This window comes from Oculina patagonica, chromosome 13 (assembly GCF_052425735.1).
Source record: "Oculina patagonica isolate OP01 chromosome 13, crgOcupat, whole genome shotgun sequence".
Lineage (NCBI taxonomy): Eukaryota > Metazoa > Cnidaria > Anthozoa > Scleractinia > Oculinidae > Oculina > Oculina patagonica.
Window position 1 is genome coordinate 18,116,245 of NC_135770.1, and position 20,462 is coordinate 18,136,706.

Below are 20,462 nucleotides of genomic sequence, written 5' to 3' on the forward strand. Positions count from 1 at the left end.
TAAATGCAGTGAATTTGGTTGGGTTTTTTTGTCTGCAGGCACGCTTGCTTACAAACAAATTCACGGGCTGGTACAATCGATCCGGGAATTTTTCTTCGGCGGGCACTATGGGCTGATAGTGCCCTCCGGCGGACGAGCTCTATCGCGTCACGTTATAAATTTAAACCAATCAGAATCGGAGAAAATTTAGTGGTGAACTATAAGGGCTGATAGTATCCTCCGCGGATAAACACTTTTGCGTCACGTGATTGTATCGGTGTGTACCAATATACAACATAATAGGCTATCGGTTTCAAACTTTATTCCATTTAGTAGTAGGTAGTATGTGGTCTATAGTCTGTAGTTTGAAATCTGTAAAGTAAGACATAACTGTCATCACAAAAGGAAATACAAAGAATATTTACCCGATGGCCTTCAGTTGTTGTCTTATCACAGTTGTGTCTGTGTCAATTGATCAGTAATACAATAATTAGGAAATTATCGTTTGTCACGGCGCGTTATGTGCGTGTAATTAAGTGAAATTATAATCAATGACGATACACTCCCCCCGCAAAACGCGAGTTAAACTAGTATTTACATTTACAGTAACAGAGTGTTTCTCAAGTTGTTATTTAGAAAGTCTTTCTTCATCATTGAGTAAGAGAACGACCAATTTGTTAACTGGTCTCTCGATTGTGAAGTAACCTCTTCCGTTATATTTCAATACCGGCTCTCCAGGTTTTGGGTTTTTATACTGTACTTGAACTTTGCGCACTTTGCCGTCTTGTCCTTCGAATCTCTTTGATACCTTTCCCAGTTTCCATTGGCTTCTGATTAGATTAGAATCCTGGATAAGAACGACGTCTCCTACTTTTAAGTTTCTATGTGCAGTATGCCATTTCTGTTGTATTAACAGGCTTGGAAAGTGATCTCCTGTCCATTTCTTCCAAAAGTTGTCTGTAACCATTTGAATGAATTCAAATCGGCGTCGTGGATCGGTTGAATGTGTAAACGGTCCATTAGGTATTCTGGATGTGGATCGTCCTAGGAGAAGATCGTGAGGGCACAAGCACTTATCATCTGGGGAAATGGAGGTCGTCCAATCGGTCTCTAATTAAGTAAGTTTGCGGCCTCATAACACACAGTTTGTAATTCAGAAAATGTTAGAATGCTTTCACCGATGGCTGCCGTTGTGGCTCTTTTCGTTGATTTTATCAGCGCTTCCGAGACACCGTTTTGCCAAGGTGCGTCTGCTGAAGAGAACACCCATTGAAATCTTTCTACGAATCCATAATCCTGTAAACTTTTTTGGTCTAAATTTTTGACCATCTTCTTTAATTCCTCACTTGCGGCTACCAATTGGGAACCATTGTCTGAGTAGATCTTGGATTCCGTCGGGTCCTTTAGCCCAGTATTCGTTTAGCACATGACCCATGTAGTTGGCACTGCTGTTAAAGACAATTCTCACTGGCGTAGATTTGGAGTAAGCACGTTTCAATTTCGTTGTTATTGCATACACTGGCAGAACCGCTTGCGGAAGCGATGTCGGTTGGCCTTCCTTTGTTCTGTTCTTCTTCGTGTAGTGTTTTGTGGTGAAACCTTTTGCAATCGTTAACGCCACAAGGTTTCTTGCCTCTACACTCTTGAGTTCTGTGACCCCGTCTTAAGCAGGACCAACATGCTCCTCTTTCCTTTAATGTGTTAAGCCTTTCCTGTACTGGCTTTGAGAGATAAAGTCTGCATTCATTAGTCCAGTGATTGGCACCTTCATGGTATAGGCATTTGGTTCTCTTATAGCGTGACGAACCTTGTTCTTCTGGGATAGCGACTTTGTCATTCCTTTTCTCTAGGTAATGAAGAGAGCCCCTTAGTGGAAGGCTGCTGCTTGAGCGTAGCTCTGCGTTTTCGTATTCTATTGCTTGTTTTTGTTCAAGGAGAAATCTTAACAGACTTGGAAACTTGTCTCTTTTATCGACGGGACTGTGTTCGGAGCTTACCAGTTTCGCCCACTCTCTTTTCACATCATTTGGCAGCTTTCTTTCTATTATGCTCATCGAACTGGTTGTAGTTATTTCTTTCTCTAAACCTAACCTTTTCAAGTCTCTGTAACCGTCGTAGATGACGTTGATGAGTTCGACGAATATTTTACTTTCGCCTTCTCGGATAGGTTTCATGTTCTGAATTGCACACATTATGACGTCAGCGACTTTTGCAGGATCGCCGTATTTTTCGTCCAGTCTCTTCCACATTGCATCAATATCGTCGTCGACGCTTTTTACCGTGTCGGCGGGCTCTTTTCCCAGACATCATTGGAGAACATATGGGGCGTTCTCGGAGTTAATTGACGGCATGACTTGTTTTTCAAAGTCTATTTTAAATTGAGGATAATTCCTTACATTTCGGTGAAATGACGGCATTTTGATTTTTTCGAGTTGTAGCGGATTGCTTTTGTCTTTCGCGTTGTTATCTTCTCTTTTAGCTGAGATAAATGCTTCGATACTGCCACTGATCTCTTGGTGGCGCTCGTGCATGTTTCGAATCCATTCGATTTCCTTTTCGACGTTTTCGTAGTCAAGTAGCTCGAGCGTTGTGTTATGTACTGCTTTACAGTCTGCGAGCGCGATATCTAAATCTCTTTCGGTTTTGCGCAAAGCTTCTGCAGTATTTACGTCCTTTTTTTGTGATCCCATTTCGTCGTGTGCGTGTTCCACTAAGGTGTTAAATATAGTCCTCATGGACTTGTTTTTTATACTGAATTGTTCCAATAGTCGCCCAAGTTTTTCTTCTTCATGTCTCATTGATTCTTGTTTGTGGAATTCTTCCACTCGTTTCTGCTCGTGCAAGGTTTGGTCATTGACGTACTGGGCGTGAGCAGTCACTGCTTCTTCGTACAGTTCTTGTAATTCATTTATCCATGCTTCATTCTGCTCTATTTCGTGTTCGGTTAAGTGTATCATGTAAATGTCATGCTTATCTTCGACAATATTCCAAGCTTCGTGAAAGTCCGCAAAGGTTCTTTTGACCGCATCCATACCTTTGTTTTCCTTGATTGACTTCAAGAATTCATTGCGTTTCCTTCTGAATCGTGACTTGGCTAAGGTCCTAATTCTCTTTGCTTCTTGTTTTTTCGCTTCTTCTGCCATTCTTGGAGGATTCTTACGGATTTCGAATGTATCGGTGTGTACCGATATACAACATAATAGGCTATCGGTTTCAACCTTTATTCCATTTAGTAGTAGGTAGTATGTGGTCTATAGTCTGTAGTATGTAGTCTGTAGTTCGAAATCTGTAAAGTAAGACATAACTGTCTATTTATAGTCTTCACATCACAAAAGGAAATACAAAGAATATTTACCCGATGGCCTTCAGTTGTTGTCTTATCACAGTTGTGTCTGTGTCAATTGATCAGTAATGCAATAATTAGGAAATTATCGTTTGTCACGCGTTATGTGCGTGTAATTAAGTGAAATTATAATCAATGACGATACAGTGATCAATGTAAACCCATCAAAATTGGAGAAAATTTAGTGGTGAACTATAAAAAGGAGATAGAGTAACGAAAAATTTATTTATACTATCAGACAATTTACAATATGGGGATTAATTTATTATTATTATAATGTCTTCATGAGCACGCGTTTAAGGAGTAACGTCCCTCCATTTTAAGACATTTTTCTGCTCTAACAAATAAATTTAAATTTGAGGGAAACGTAAAAATAATAGCTTCTCTAAAAAACTATTAAGATTTGGACGAAAAACTGACGACAAACTTGAAAAACTTGATTTATTCGAAAAAGAAAGCAATTCTTAGTCGCTGGCGCAATGTTCGCTGTGTAAGTTAAATGAAACACGTGTGAAAGGAAGCAAGTATTTGGAAGCGTCCTTCACACATTCCCCGGTTATACGAAAAAAAAAGTTATGCCTAACGATTAAGATTAACGGAAAGATCCAGAATATTATAATACAAAAATGCTGCTAATAATGTTAATTCCATTAGTCTGCATTTTGCGTTTTTATCCACATTTAATATAATTAATCCAAATGTCTAACGACGTTCATCTGCTCTTAAATAAAGGCACAGAGTTTGTTGAAAATTGAAGAGCCGTTCATGTGGGGTCATGGCAAAGTGATGCATCTTGAACCTTTATAATTTGAGTGAACAGGACATTCTTAAAATGATTGGCAACAGTTTCTAACACTTTTCACCAAATCTGCTTTGACGGCTCAATACTACATAACATTAAATACTGTTATGTTATGTTATGTTATGTTATGTTATGTTATGTTATGTTATGTTATGTTTGTTATGTTATGTTAAAATCAAGTTCGCATAAAACAAGCAAGCATAAAACTGCAAACAAGCAAGCTTGAATTGCACAAGGAATAGATCTTTGGCAATTAATTCGGGTCTCCTCGCAAGCTTTTTCGTTTTCCACAATCATTTCACGGAATATAGACGAATTTTGAGATCATTGTTCGAGAAGGAAGTTGTCTCGCTTCATTTACCGTGGCGTTTCCTTCAGCCTACACAGTGAACACCGCAAAACAAATTTTGCCGCGTTTTCATACCATTACTTCTTTTAGATCAAACTGAAACGTCCACATCATCCAGTCGATAAAAAATAAGTCAATTGCTCGTTTAAGAGTTACAGAAAATGCGACCAGGAGACCAATACATTTTGATTTAGCTGTTCAGCTGTCGGAACGAGAGCGACGATTTTATATGCGTGAACCCAAATTTACGCGCTGAGGTTTCTATGTACTCACATATAAAAAAGGCAAACATAAAAGAGCAGTTCTATCAAAAAAAATCTTTGATGTTTTGTTGTGTAATGTCGCTGAGTTATTTAGCCCGTTTTGTCTCGCCCTGGGAGCATAAGTTTATTTGCAGTTTTTTGATTTTCCAGTTGTAATTTCCTTACTTTTCTTTAGCCACGGGCACCCTCGTCCCCAGGTCTAATCCGTGCATACGGTCGTACGTTGGCGACCCCAAAATTTCTCGACTTGATAGATTTACCAACTTCTCTTACTTATGAATGCTCCGCTTGAAATAGTACTGCTCATAAATTTCCAACCAAACTTTGCCAGTTGGTTTTTTACCTTAAGGGATGTTAAATTTTGAAATAAAAAGGGCGGTCATCGTATTCGTTTAGGAACCAGAAGACCTTGTATTTACCATATAATTCCTTATATTTCCTTTGCGAGTACTGACAAAGTACACGTTTCGAGTGATAATGTATTATTCTGCCATAGAAATTGATATTTATTCATTATATAGAAATAATTTGATCGCTACTTTCGAACTAAGAGAAAAAATGATAGGACACCGAACTCGTTTACGAGAAAACGATGATTTTCCTCTCTCTCTCTCGCGAGCCAAGTCGCATAGAAAAAATCCGCCATTTTGTTTATGTGCGCGCGCTAATTACGCGTAAAATTCTGCGCAGTAAGGATGCGCAATGCAATACTAGGGAATCACCTTAATCAAAATTGTTTCTTTATCATTTAGTCCCTGGTGCTATTTCTTGGGTAAATGCGTACAGTCGAGATTCAAACAGTCTTGAGATTGAATGGTCTTCTATACCTGAAAAGGATACCCATGGAGTTCTTCTTGGCTACGTAGTGTACTTCAAGCGTTACAACTCGAATGAAAACTTTACCATTGTCCATGTTAACGCAAGTACCCGAGTGTTGAGGATAACTGATCTGATGGAGGCCACAACGTACGAAATCCGAGTTGCAGGACGTACATCTGCAGGAGAGGGACCTCCGTATTATACAAGAGAGGACACAGGTTCGTAGTCAACTGCTATAGCCATTGACGGTTATGTTTCTTAAAATAAGACAATTTCCGGAATATTGGCTGTTTTCATACTAGAGATGGATAATCCATCATAGATGGGGTTTCCGTCCAAGACGAGTTATCCGTCTTGTGGTGGAAACGGGACGGTATTCATCTAAGACCTGCTTCATTCTCTTCTCTTCATTCTCTAATTTTATCCGTCCGATTATCCGTCTATTTAGGTGGACTTTGAGGAAGAAACATCCGTCTTAGTCGTATAACTTTTCTTGAATTCATTCACGAGGGATAAACGCATCTTATCTTGTCCAGAAAAGCCTGAAACTAGAGAAAGCTAGTTGCGTTTTGGGAAAGAAAACATAGTATCTAAAGTTGCGAAGAAGAAGGTATCGAGGATACAGCTAATTCGAGAAAGTTGTCGGAAAAAAGCACAAAAGTGCACGCGACAAGACCGAAAGGTGGTCTGGGTGTTCACCTGAATTTTGCATATTGGCCTAGAGGAAATGTACAAGTTTGTATTTTTGCACCTTGAAGATTTTGTTTTTCCTTTCAGGAGGACTTTTTCTGTAGCTTTACTTTTTCTGTCGCATGTCTTTGAGTGTTGAAAGTTCTTCTTAAATTCAAAGTGACTAAAAGTATTTTGTGTCCACTTGTCTGAAGAGAAAGAAAACGTGCAAATTCATGTTTGTCGTGTCGCCGTCTTATTAGTATTCGGCACGTGTAGTAGCTCTCCACTTCCACCCATACCACCTTTCGGTCTTGTCGCGTGCACTTTTGTGCTTTTTTTTCCGACAACCTATCTCGAGTTAGCTGTAAATTGTAATGTCTCACGTGTTACCCTCACTTTTTTCTTAAACAACGCCTCATTCCAGTTGTGGTAACCAGGGTCGCACCAGATGAAAAGGATGGTTTCTTTCATCTTCAGGTTGCTTTGGAATCGTAATAGACTGCCCTAGCAACACACACTAGCTGCATAAGACAAGCAATGTTTGCCCTGATGTGTTTCGAGAGTTGTTCTTCGCGAAGCTTTCGGATAGAGTACTAAATTGTCTTCAAGTTCTCTTTTTTCTCCTGGTTGACATAAAAAAGGACGCGATGACCGCCATATTAAATGGTGTGAAATTGAGACGAGAGAAATTCGAAGAGTTTGCTGGTCTCGAATTCACATCAAGACGGGTAATCCATCCAATGGGTTATTCGTCTTGCCGAGTTATCCGTCTCTAGTGTGCAAAATAGGCTTGTTTCGGTCGCTGTAATCCTCGCGCTGATCCCACTATAATAGCTGCTTTGTTGTATATGTTTCTTGTAACGCAACACGTTCTACGGATTAAAGATTTTTCCCTTACTAGGCAATAAAAATTAGCGCACAAGCACTCCGAAGAGAGTCACGCCATCATTGTGTAAGCGAACGGTGTCTTCCGTTTCGGGAAGACATCAAGAATTTAACACGTTGAATCGCATAGTAAAATAATAAAACCTAGAAACTAAAGACAATACTAAAGAGATCAGAACCGGAGAATTGAAGCGCAATCGCGTGAAAAGATATTTTAATTACTGACTTTTTGGCGTTGAATTTATATAAGCAATGACAGGAACTCGTCGACGCTCAGTTGGCTTTTATTACAAAATTCAAAATAGTTTTTTAACTTTATCACGGAAACCGAAATAGCTTTCCTTTTCCTTTTTTTTTGCACAAAAGACCACCAATTTCGTAAGAAGATATTAACAAAAGAGAAATCGCTTTTTGAGTGAAGGAGAAGAAGAAATATCGTTTATTAAAAAACTTTTACACTTGGCAGTCCTTAGACTGAATTACGTGTAAATGTATAAAAACTATATATATTACAAGATTTAGAAAATATGAATAGCTATTTACATTAAAATATATTAAAACTATTAAAAACGATCTATACAATGTAATTTAAACTATTGTCTATAATAAAAGAATTTTTAAAACGGTCCGTCTTACAAACAGGCGTGTCGAACACTCTCTTGATCCGAAGTTGGTGGCTGTTGGTTGGTCTTTCAGGCAGCAGATTGACTAGTTTGTGGTTTTTTGTAGTTACAATGTCATTAAACAGACTCTTAGAAAGCAAATCACGCCTACCAGCTAGGGTAGGGATACCGGCCTCTTCTAATGCCTTTCTGTATCCTGAATTTGGGAAAATTATACGCATTGCACGCCTCTGGATGCGCTCTAATTCTTCTGACAGATAGCCAGAAAGGCTGCTGTGAAACAACTGGCATGAATATTCAAGGACTGATCTTATTACACTACAATAAAATAGAACTAGATCATTAGAGCTGACTGCGGCACGTTTTAACTGTCGTAATAAGTAAAGGCGCTTGGCAGCTTTTGATGTGATTATTTCTATGTGATCGTTCCATTTTAAATCATTTCTGAGAGTAATTCCTAGAACTTTGGCGGAAGAGACTCTTTCAAAGTAAAGTCCATCCACCTCGACTGGGTCATACAGAGGTGGCGATCTTTTGAAGCATGTCAGCATCTCCTTACACTTCCTTGGGTTCAGCTGAAGGTGGTTTTCTTGAGACCATTTATTGACGTGATCGACAGCATGCTGTAAATTACTGATGTCGGACGGCTGCACTATCTCGGAAATAGTGGTATCGTCAGCGAATTTCCACATAAGCATGGACTCTCCAGGTAGATCAAGGTCATTGATCATCGCGAGAAACAGCCAAGGTCCGAGCCGGGTACCCTGTGGTACTCCTGCAGTGACGTTTAGCCAGGTGGAGAAGGTCCCATGTAGCTTCACCCTTTGCTGAAGGTTTACTGAAAAACTAATTAAAAACATTTCGACCTGAAATTCAGTTCAAACTACAGCATACATTTTCCTTTTTATTCTTAATGCGACTCTTTCTCCGTTAAAAATCCTCGAGACATTTTCCACGTATCTTTGCGTGAAAATTGCAATTCAGTTTTCCGGTATGTAAAGGTCATTGTTCTTCATTCAAAATATTTCTCCGTTTCTAATTGGCTTTCAATCCCCGGTTAATTCCAGCTAACCGGCTAGCGCCGACTAAGTTTAAAGAAAGTCCTATTCAATAGATTTAGCCAAGCCTAAAAGCGGAGCTCCTTGGTTATTTACTTGACCCTTTTCGAAAAATATCCGAATTTACTGACCGATAACAGAAAAAAATAGAGCACTTAAGCCCTCGATCCAATGTAAACCATTACTTGGCCAGCGGTAAACTTAAAAAAAAACATTCGACTTCGATGAGTTCTTTATGTGAGCCCGCGATATGGTCATGTGATACTGGCCAGCGGATAACTTGTTTTAACAGCTGTCAATTGACCATGACATAGATGTCCAATGTCAAAGATGTAAGCTGACGTTAACCATGACCTTAAACCTATTTCTGGAGTATGGCCGCCATGTTGGGCAACTTCGTCGTCGCTAGGGCACACGCGCCTGCGAACCATACCGCTAGCCATCATGACCAAGAAAAACCAAAAGCATGGGTTTGTTAATTTTCTATGAGTATGGACTCTGCTCCGCTATTATACGTCGATTGACGTCATCAACTGTTCCACTCGTTCCCAAGGATCGCTGACGTCACGCAACAACGGCTTTGCTGCCGAGCAGCTTGAAAGCGCGAAAATTGGCGCAAGATTTGAGAATTACGAAGAGGAATATAGTTAAGTTATTAGAAGAAAAGGATAGTCAAAACACGGAAAAGGCAACGAAGGGGAGTCGAACGATTTTGAAAGCGTGTATTCGAGAGGAAAACATTCCTGATCCAGCCACAGCGGAGCACTTGGAGTGGTTTTACGAAAAATCTACGTCGAAGTAAACAATATCGATGGAAAAACGTCGCTTTGTGTCGTCAGATTTAGCTTCAATAGACACTTCAAGCAAGTGCTAAATATTAATATTATAAAGGACAAGAAATGTAATGAAAGTAACCGAGTTTTTGAAGTTTAAATCAAATTTAAAACCGAGCGATGTTGTGTATTTGTGTACTTTGCTTACTGTCAAAACCCTATTTAATTCATTTTGTAAATGTACAGCTCTGGAAATATTTTGAATGAAAAATAAAACAATTATTGAATTCGGCTTTCGTATGATATGAAGAATTATGCAGATCTCAGAGGGTGTTATCTGCCGAAGCTGAAGGCTGCCTCATCCAATAATTGCTAATTATTTGATTGCGTTAGTAAAATAAACAAGCTCTCGAATTTTTGGTATTTAGAAGCCAATTCAAGTAAAACAGGCTCTTCTTTTGTACTGTTATCCCTGATGACAGTGGTGGTGATTTTTGAAATCAGATTACTCCCGCTTGTCTAGCAAATCAAAGGCAAACCTGCTGCAAAACTATGATGAAACGAAATTATTATTTTATTGTTTTAATTTTATTGTTCATCATCATTTCATTTTTGTTGTTAGTGGCTTCTCTCAAATCATATTTCAGTTTGGGTACTGACATGAAAAAGTGTAAATATCAGCAAGAGGCACCTGGAGTCTGCACTGCAAGGCTTTATTGTGAAATTTTAACTGTTTGCTACCGTTGTTACTGCTTCTATTACTAAAGGCTAAAATGTAGACATGTTTGGGTTACGAATCGCGCAAGACCTTGGAAGACCTTAGACACTTGTGAGACTTGCATGTAAAAGACAATGCAAACAAACCTTCATGAATAACCAACACATAGAGCAAATTTCCAGCGATAAATTCTTGATAAATTCGAAAGAACTAAATCGAATATAACGCGAAACTGGAACTGGCACTTTTGTGGGGTCCATGCCAGTCCATGGTCAGCAGAAAAGACCCAAACATGGAAACCGATGGATATTGTTGTTGTTTAGAGCTAACAGCTAATAATAAACTAAGGAAAGCGGTTAATGTTCTTATAGCGTTCACGAGAAATTGTTTCATCATCGTGGATGGAGGGGAACCGTGTATGTGAAAGTTAGAGTAAATGAATGAATGAATGCCTTAATTAACCTGAATACATATAACAGTAATAAATTATTTTTCGTTTGTCTCACGACGTAGTCACTTGTGATGGAGATCGCGACGTTTCGACTGCACACTGCTAGTCTTCCTCAGGCGATAAGGTCGACTGGTTGTGTGTGAACTTATAAAGCACGCTGCTGCGCTGTGATTGGTTGGTGTTTAACAGCTGTGATTGGTGCATTTCGATCCTTGCTGTTTCTGTGTCCTGTTGTTCCCTCAGCGGTCCGCTGTTGTACAGTTCTCCTGTTGTTGTGTTTTTTGATCGTGGGCATCCATGCTATTCCATTATCCCTAATAAAAACAATAAAAAACTTTCACTGGCTAAAAATATTAAAAACAATGAGCTTTCGGCTGTCGCTCTACAGCCTTCGACGGATAAAAAATTGAATATAAAATGGATAAAATATATACAAGAAAGGTGTGATAAAAAGAAAATGATGAAAAAACAAAAGCGAAGTAAAAATGTGCTAATTAAGAGGCTATTTTTTAAAAAGAATACAATATTGGCTTGGAATGGGCTTTGAGTTATTGTCAGCATGCTTAGTAGCAGAGGTGTGCCAAGCTTCCAAAGTTTTTCTTATACGAAAAGAGCCTTTGTCAATAACACTAGAGTTTTCAAAGTCTATGCGATGGTCGAATGACCACGCATGTTTCGCAATGTTTGAGCCATTCGCACAGGTTTTTACATTCCTGATATGTTCTTTTTTGCGGGTTTCAAAACATCGGCCGGTTTCACCCACATAGCACCAATCACAATCAGCACAAGGAATTTTGTACACCACATTCGGTTGTTGTTCGACTGGTGGTCTAAATTTAGGGGATGGGAATTCTTGTTGTAATGTCTTGTGGGGTTTATTAATAACTTGAATGTCGTGCTTTCGAAGAATCCTTGTTAGTGGTTGCGTGACACCATTGATGAATGGAAGTACAGCGTAAGTGTTGGAATGCTCCTGAGGCGCAGCCCATTTAAAAAACATATGGACAAGTTCTTCTGGTGAAGGGATGGCATGTGTTGTTGGATTGGGGAATTTCTTCTTTAGGATGTTAGAAATAATATCGGACGGATAGTTGTTAGCTCGTAGGGCATCAGTGACGTGATTGATTTCAGTATTTTTCCCTTGGGCTGTGCTAGGGAGTTTAGTTGCCCAGTGTAAGAGGGTCTCAGCTGTGCTAATCTTATGGCTTTTGTCATGGTGAGAATAAAAGTCTAAATATCTGTCGGTGTGGGTTGCTTTGCGATAAACATCGATGGTGATCGTGTTATCTTTGCGGGAAACCAAAGAATCTAGGAAAGCGATCTGTTGGTCAGATTCCTCTTCGATGGTGAATGAAATGTGTGGATCAATGGAGTTGAGAGTAGCATGGAAGGAGTTAACAACATTTCTTTTGATGATGCAAAAACTGTCATCCACATAGCGTTTCCACACTTTCGGTTGTACTTCAGACGAGTTGATGGCCACCTCTTCGATCGCCTCCATGCACAAGTTCGCCACGACAGGGCTTACAGGGCTGCCCATCGCGCAACCATGGATCTGTTTGTATATCTTATCACCATAAACGAAGTAGTTGTTAGATAAAACAAAGTTCAGCAGAGAAATGATTTCAGTACTATCTAGGCTCGTGCGTGAAGAAAGTGTTTGATCCTTGAGTAGTTTTTTCCGTATGTAGTCACAGGCTTTATCTACAGGAATAGCTGTAAATAGTGATACTACATCGAAGGATAGCATTACTTCGTCATCTTGAATGTCGACATCAGCGATTTCTTTTTTTTTTTTTTTTTTTTTTTGTCTTCTTCTTCCGTCGTATTATTACAAGTATTGTAAAAAAAAAAAAATCCGGCTATTGTGTATTAGTGTTGTCTTTATTAATGTTTAAGTATTGTAAGTATTGTGCTAGCTGTTATTGTAAGTTTACTTATTATTGTAAGTAAGGCGTCAATTATCTTATTAAAAAAAAAAAAAGAAAAAAAATCAGAGATTTCTTCAGCAAACTTAGCAGAGTTAGGGACAGAGAAACCATTTCCGTTTTGTAGAGTTGACAAAATGTCTGTGAGGAACTTGGAAGTATTATAAAGTGCTGAGCCAATGGATGACCCATCGTGCTGAGCCAATGGATGATACGATGGGTCATCCAATAACTCAAATAACTCAAATAACAATAACTCGAATCCCATTCCAAGCCAATATTGTATTCTTTTTAAAAAATAGCCTCTTAATTAGCACATTTTTACTTCGCTTTTGTTTTTTCATCATTTTCTTTTTATCACACCTTTCTTGTATATATTGTATCCATTTTGTATTCAATTTTTTATCCGTCGAAGGCTGTAGAGCGACAGCCGAAAGCTCATTGTTTTTAATATTTTTAGCCAGTGAACGTTTTTTATTGTTTTTATTATGTCTAATCCCTGCTGCGCTTCAATCTTTAATCCATTATCCCTGTTGATATTATTAGGATGAAGTCTTATGTGAATTACCTCTTTGACCCTGCGTTTGTACCAGTGTGGGTCACGATCAATAAACTTTACCTCGTTCCGAAGCGGGTAGTGTCCGGTGTTGTTGGTGTGTTCTGCAACGGCGGAGGTCTGGGTACGGGCGAGTCGGATGTCCCGGACGTGTTCTTTGATCCTGTCTCGCATAGGTCTTCCCGTCTCACCGATGTAAACTTTGCCACATTCACAGGGAATCCTGTAAACAACGCCATCTTGCTTAGTGGAATCAACAGCTTCTTTCGGCCGTACTAGGCGTGATCGTAGTGTGGTTTCCGACTTGAAAACAGCCCGCACGCCTTGTTGTTGTAGGCAGCGGCGAAGTTGTTCGGAAAGGCCTTTGACGTAGGGCAAAACCGCAGTGGATTTAAACTCGGTCGCGGGTTCAGCATTGGTGCTCGGTTTTCTGGTCTTGGTGATCTTCTGCAAGAAAGAAAAAGGATAACCATTAGATACAAGAACACATGACAGATGTTTTTTCTCCTTAGAGATAACAGATGGTTTTGTTACGAGGCGTTTAGCACGATCGTAAAGACACTTAACAATACCGCGTTTTACTGATTGAGGGTGATGTGAATCATACGCTAAGTATTGATCAGTGTGTGTAGGCTTCCTGTATACGCTGGTGGTGAGGCGGCCGTCTGGTTCTCTCGAAACTGCGGTGTCAAGGAGGGCGAGTTTGCTGTCACTCTCTGTTTCCATGGTGAAACGGATGGAAGGCTGCTGGATGTTAAGATGTTGTAAGAAGCTATCGACGTTTTCGCGATCCAAGATGATGAAGGAGTCGTCCACGTAGCGTTTCCATATCTTAGGTTTGTAGGATGATGAAGTTATAGCCTGCTCCTCAAAGCTCTCCATGTAGAGGTTAGCAATAACAGCGGAAACCGGGCTTCCCATGGCTGCGCCTTCTTGTTGTTCGTAGATTGATCCGTTATACTGGAAGTATGTGGATCTCAATACGAACGTCAGAAGGTCAGCGATCTGAGCAGGTGTTAGCGTTGTGTGGTCAGCAAGGCTGGGGTCGTTCTCTAGTTTCCGTAGCGCGGCTTGTACAGCGCCGTCGATAGGAACGTTGATAAACAGCGACTCTACGTCGAAGGACACCATGATCTCGTGGTCTAGGATCGTCTCACTGCTGATGGTGGATAACAGTTTGCGGAATAGCTGGAGGGGTCGTGGAATTAGAGTTTAGGTGCACCATTGAGCTGCATATATGATAAGCAAAATACTTTTTTAATTAAAGTGTTTGTCAAAAGTTAATTGAAGTGTTTGTCATTTTCAGTTTGTCGAAAGACCTTCGAAAGCACAACAGGTGAAATCGATGTAGTAGTGCCATACAGAGGACGTTGCAGTAGGACGATCAGATCACCGTTCATGAACTCCAATATACTCTTAGTTGTCGAACATCACAAATTGGATTGCTGGTAAAGACTTTCAGTTATTCTGTTGTTGTTTTGATCCCAATTACATGCGTTTATATGCATCCTCGGAGACCCAAGGGCAGTTAGTAGGGGTGAAGGGAACGCGAAGCTTCGAGAAAAAAAAATCGGCATAGAAGAGAGATTGAAAGGTGCCCCTGGGGAAAGAATCTTACCAGGCCAGTTCCAAACAGTTCTCTGAATACTGTCTTCTGATTGGACAGAAAAGTTCTTTATATTCCCTTTGTACTATTCTGCCCAATCTGCCTGCAGGTCTACGATCGTTTTTGTGTGCTCCAAAACGAGGTATATACACAAAACCAGTTCGCTCGCTTTCTTGCCTGTTTCAGTTGCTCGAGAAGGTAACATTTCAGCTAGTGCCTTTAATGGTCGAAACAGCAGGAAGGTTTCGGCCATTCCCGCCGTGAAATGTCGGATGACAGGATGTCCGCTCAGCCCCATACATTTATTATGCTTACTATAAACATTTCTTATGACGCTATTCTCCCTGAAGTTTTCCCTTCAGACAGCGAATGATTTTCCAATGAAATATCTGAACAAAACTGTAACATCGATTTCCCCGACTTGCACATCACATACAAGCTAAAGCTCGCATACAGCATGCAAGCGTTAGCAAGGAACTAGCCGAACATTTTTCTTCCCGAGCAAAATCTTGTATATAATTCGTTTTAGAACACACGAAATGGACTGCAGACCTACAGGCCGCCAATTGGGCAGAATAATACAAAGAACTTTTCTGTCCAATCAGGAGGCAGTATTCAGAGAGCTTTTTGGAACTGGCCTGGTAAGACTCTTTCCCAAGGGGCACCTTTCAATCGCTCCAACGTTTCTATGCCAAACTTTTTTCCCGCAGTTTCGCGTCTCACTCAACCCCACGAGCTGGATTGTAAGCAAGCGACCTCCGAAGGCAGTTCATTAACAAATAAAAAAAGGTATAGGGGCTCATTAACTTTGGAAGAATACACTGATCAGAATGTAAGGGATTTCAACTCAGAGACTCAAAGGACAGTGCAGAATGCAATCGAGTCGACAATTGAAAGTATGATGATTTATGTGAGAGTGAGTGTGTGTTTTTTGCTTCATTTTACTTTCAATTAGACGTTGAAACACCACTTGTATTCCTTCCCGGGTTTTTCTCACGCTAATCTTTGCAAACGTAACACGACACTTTTGTTCGTTAGTAACAAGATACTTTTGTTTTCCTTGAAAATGCAGTAACGTGATACATTTGTTCGTTTTTGTTTTGTTTCACGGCGACATCGATAGCATTTGTCTTACTTTCAATAATTAAGTGCCACTGTCAGAGAAAGTGTTCCAGGCGATGAAAGTCGGGTCAACCGATTTTGATGAAACTTGCTGCAGAAGTTGGCCTTGATGAGATATTCCAATAGCCATTTGGGTTTGGTTTTCTGACTTTTACTTTAAAAGTTCTGGGTATAGTCCCAAATGGAGGCTCTAGATCATCAAAAATCTTGTATTTGAAGGGGTAAGTTTGAACTTGTATAAAACGAAAACCCTTTAACTTATTGACTAACTATTTGTATGCTGTTTTTCTACTATAAAGGCTCTTTCATATGATATGTGTCGTTTTGGCATAGAGGTTTCTGGCAGTGTGGGGTCCGGCACTAATATTGACTCAATTTTGATGAAAAAACCACTACTCAAAATTGCCAAATTTTAGATGTTCATAATTTTTAACTGCCTTGGTGTACATAATAGATACTAATATCAGGAGTTACCCCAATGTTAGTAGATTGAAAATCAACTGAGAAAAATTTGGGCCATGCAAGTTTATAGTGCTTCAAAGACCCATTTTGAAGTACACCATCACCTAATTTGCATAATGTCAACACCAATAGTTTAACACTCAAACTCAATATATTTATATTAAAACACTTCAGTTTGCCTTGGTGTGGCATATTTTCCTTGGAAATCTGTACCATGAGTAATTTTGTTGAGTGAACACTACCGTAGACATTTGAATTGCCAAAGAATTAGAAAGTTCAGTACTGACAAAACTAAAGTAACTGCTACTAAAAAAGTTTAAAATGTATACAATAAATCTTTTTGTCTAGTATTTATTTACAGCATTCCATTTCACTCCGATTCAATTGTGAATTGCTTCTTGAAGCAGTTGAGTAGTTATATCAGTACCTCTTTGCCAGAAGTGGTCTTCTATAGAGATTTTTCGACTGACTTCTCGTTGCACGGCAGCTCAAATCTTTATATTTATATTATCATTATACTTTAAGCTGAAACTATGTCCGTGTTTTCTTACCTGGTAAAACGCGTGTCCTTTTTATGGATTTTGTTACATGTGAAAAACAGAACCGGATTATCAAATCTTAAACTGGTTATCACATTGATATAAAACTCGATAAATACAAATTTCAGTCTGACTTCCATCTTGGACGTGAAAAGAAGAGAACTGGGTCATAAGCGGTTCCCAGTCTTCTCCCCAAAGAAAAACAACTTGTTGTAAATTATTTTATCCAGCCTGAACGATTAGTCACATAATAGCACAATGGCATATTTCTCGTTTGGAGGGGAGAAAGATCCCTGCGGTGCTGTAGAATGGGCTGCCCACGCCAGCTCTATGGTTCCATTACAAAACTGTAAGCGTGACATGAGCTCGTGGCTCAAAGAGAAGTACGGAGGTTCCGGCGCTTCCGGGAGTAGAGGACGTCCCACATCGAAAAGTAGCGGTAAGGTATTAAAATAATCATGCAATTACTGCAATTCGTGGCAAAAACAAAAGTTGCAAATATGTTTTTGCTGCATGTGGTCATGCGTTGACTGTCGAGTGTTACATGCAGGCTTTAAATATCAGGTTACAGGAATAATATAAATTGGTATGATAAATTTTCAAATTACGCCGGTTGTGCAACGCGAAATAGCCCTCTACAAAGCAAACAAGCACAGAACAAAACAAAACAAACAAACAAAAATACAGAAACAAAAAAAGACTTGAAAAATAACTTTTTAAAGATTAAATCTGCAATATGCAAATCCACTTTGTCTGCATGTTTAATGTAATGTACAGTAAACGAGACAAACATGGTAGCAAGTGTGATGACAGATTGCTTTCAAACACGACAACCATCAATGGACAGAACCATTATAAGAAACATTTACGCATGACATTGCTTCACTATACATTACTTCCAGATTCGCTTTTAACTTTAAACCGCCCAATGAAAATTAAAAGTATGGTTTTCTTCGTTTCGTGACACCGAAGGTCATTATAGTCACGCGCGTGTCACAGTTGACTGCTCGGCTTCGAAGATTGTTGAATGAATTAAGGAATCCATAAATCCTTAAAAATTGGGATTTAAAAAATCTCAAACTAGTTTAACTTATGTTTGACTTTCGTCATAGATTTAATCATTGTATCTAATGAAAATGATTTCTGGAATGTTGACTTCAACTTCCGGGTTTCGGTTGCAATTTTGTGATCAAGTAACATAAACAAATAAAACTAAATGCTAAAATCTGAAGGTAACAATAAAAACAAAACAAACTATACAACTAAAACATATAACAAAAATAGAAATAAAATGAAGAATTAAAATTAGGAATAAATGTAAACTGTAAGAAGTAAACATCTACCATGATGACTCAGACAGGTTTTGGCACGTTTAGATACGTTTGGGTACGAGGAAGGGGAGCGCTTATTTCATTAATACCCAACCTGTTCTTTCTTAGGGCAATTATTCGAAGGGTGGGGGTGGGGAGGGGTCGCGCTTATAAAATTTTCTAAGCCTTAGGAAGAGCGCTAATTCGAAGCGGGGCGCTCATTTGAAGCTGGACGCTAAATTGAGCATTTATGGTATATAATTTAGGGACAAAAATACCTTGAGACACGCCCAGATGGGTATTCTTTAGGAGTACCACCCCTACGTCAGTCTTCCAACTAGCATCCCCGTCCCTTTAATGCAAGAGTCCTCACTGCGGGCGAAAGGCTCACATCTAAAGCACTAGACAAGCTCAAGCTACTTTCGGCTTTTCCGTGATAGCTCTCGGTGACAGACAATGCCATTGCCAATTTCTTTAGTCAGTTTCTCGTGGAGATGTTGTTCGATCTATAAGAAACTGTCGGCGAAGCAGGAATTTTTACATATTAAATCTCTTTTCATTTATAGGTGGCGAGGCGGTAATTTCTGAATGGGAGCTAATATTGAATCGTGCAGGGATAGCTTGTGATGAAGTCGACTCAACGAGATTTATTATCTGCCCGAAACTTCGATTTAAACTTACAACGCTGTATAAAGCAAAGGTAACAAAAAACAAGAAGGGAAACCGTTTGAGCGTTTTTCAAAGTAACTAATGATAGAGTTTTTGTTTTGCTAGGACAAGTGCTGTCATCCTTTGCACGAGGAAAACAAAAAGCTTCAAAGGTGAAGAAGCGCTTGACGGACATATTAAAACGCCCTAGACGAGTTACTAAAACTATGGCAGCTACTATTTACAAAAACACGGGCCGCGTTGTTGCTTTTGGCTCAGGTATTCATTAAACTTACCCCTGATATATGACTTCAAGCGTTGTAGCAGGCCTGATTTTTGTGAGATCACGATCGAAATTGAAGCGCTGGTTACATTCAATTACGTACCCAACGAAACCAATCATTAAGAAATAGCCATCTAAGAACATATCAATAGTGGATGCCAATATTGTGCAGTTGGTTAAAAACCTAGGCTATTTGAGTTTGCATCTATAACGAGCTTTTGCCATATTTCAACTTCTAATTGCCGCGATTTGCCTCCAATAACATTTGTCATGCTCAGACTGCCAGAACATAAAGAACGTTCTGAAAGATATACAAAAGAAACTTGAGAACAAAGAGTTAGAACTTACAGAAGACCAGCAAGAAAGGGCAAAGTGAGAGTTTGAACATGCGCTTAGCGATACTGAGGCCTGGAAATCTCATCTGCTTAGGGCATTCCATCAAGACCAAGCAAGGCAAGATGCATTAAGCCAACTTGACGAGAAAACAATTATTTTCATAAACGACTGGGCGATGAAGCTACTACCCATGAAATTTAGAGAAAACCAATCGCAATGGTTCGCGAAACGTGGCCTGAGTTGGCATTTTTCTGCCGTGATTCACAATTCTGGTCACCCTGACTGCCAAGCTGAAGGCAGCGGCGAGCATGTGATTCATACATATGTGGCTGCCTTTGATGATTGCAAGCAGGATTGATTTTCTGTGGCATGTATAATCAAACAAGTCCTTGTTACCGTGAAGGAAGCACACCCAACTGTGTCAAAAGCTGTGTTACGCAGTGACAATGCGGGGTGCTACCATAGCACATCTCTTTTGACAACTATTAACTCTTCAAAGCGAACAGGTGTAGAGGTCATACGTTACCATTTTTCGGATCTTCAAACAGGGAAGGATCTCTGTGACCGCAAAATCGCGCCATGCAAGCAGCGTCTGAGAAATTACGTAGCAGAAAACAATGACGTAGAAGCACGCATATTGAATAGTCAATAAAGAGAGCGAATAAGGTGGTTGAAGATGCAGGAGGATTTGAACATAGCCTCCTGCCACTAAAATTCACCGAACCCCCACCCTCTTACTCAGTTTTTAGGCAGACACTGCCTCTTTCTTAAGCATAGCGAGTTTTAGTATTAACATAATTGTTGCACGCTTTAGGGAACAACTGTTGGTGAAAGTGGTCTCACCGTCCGCAGAAGTTTGTCAAATGTTCAATAACAATAGCCAGACAACATTTTGTAGGTCTTTCATTTTATTTTGGGCAAGGAATCAAAATATCAG

General features: G+C 39.6%; 1 protein-coding gene across 1 annotated transcript in view; it reads left to right on the forward strand.

Moving 5' to 3' along the window:
* Positions 1-20,462, forward strand: part of LOC144636993 (phosphatidylinositol phosphatase PTPRQ-like) — a gene marked incomplete at its 3' end in the record, with an annotated part of 62,977 nt that overhangs the window by 27,296 nt on the left and 15,219 nt on the right. The window contains exons 11-12 of the mRNA XM_078496174.1: positions 5,489-5,773; positions 14,526-14,667. Coding sequence (XP_078352300.1) covers positions 5,489-5,773; positions 14,526-14,667 — 427 coding nt within the window. The remainder of the gene's footprint in view (positions 1-5,488; positions 5,774-14,525; positions 14,668-20,462) is intronic.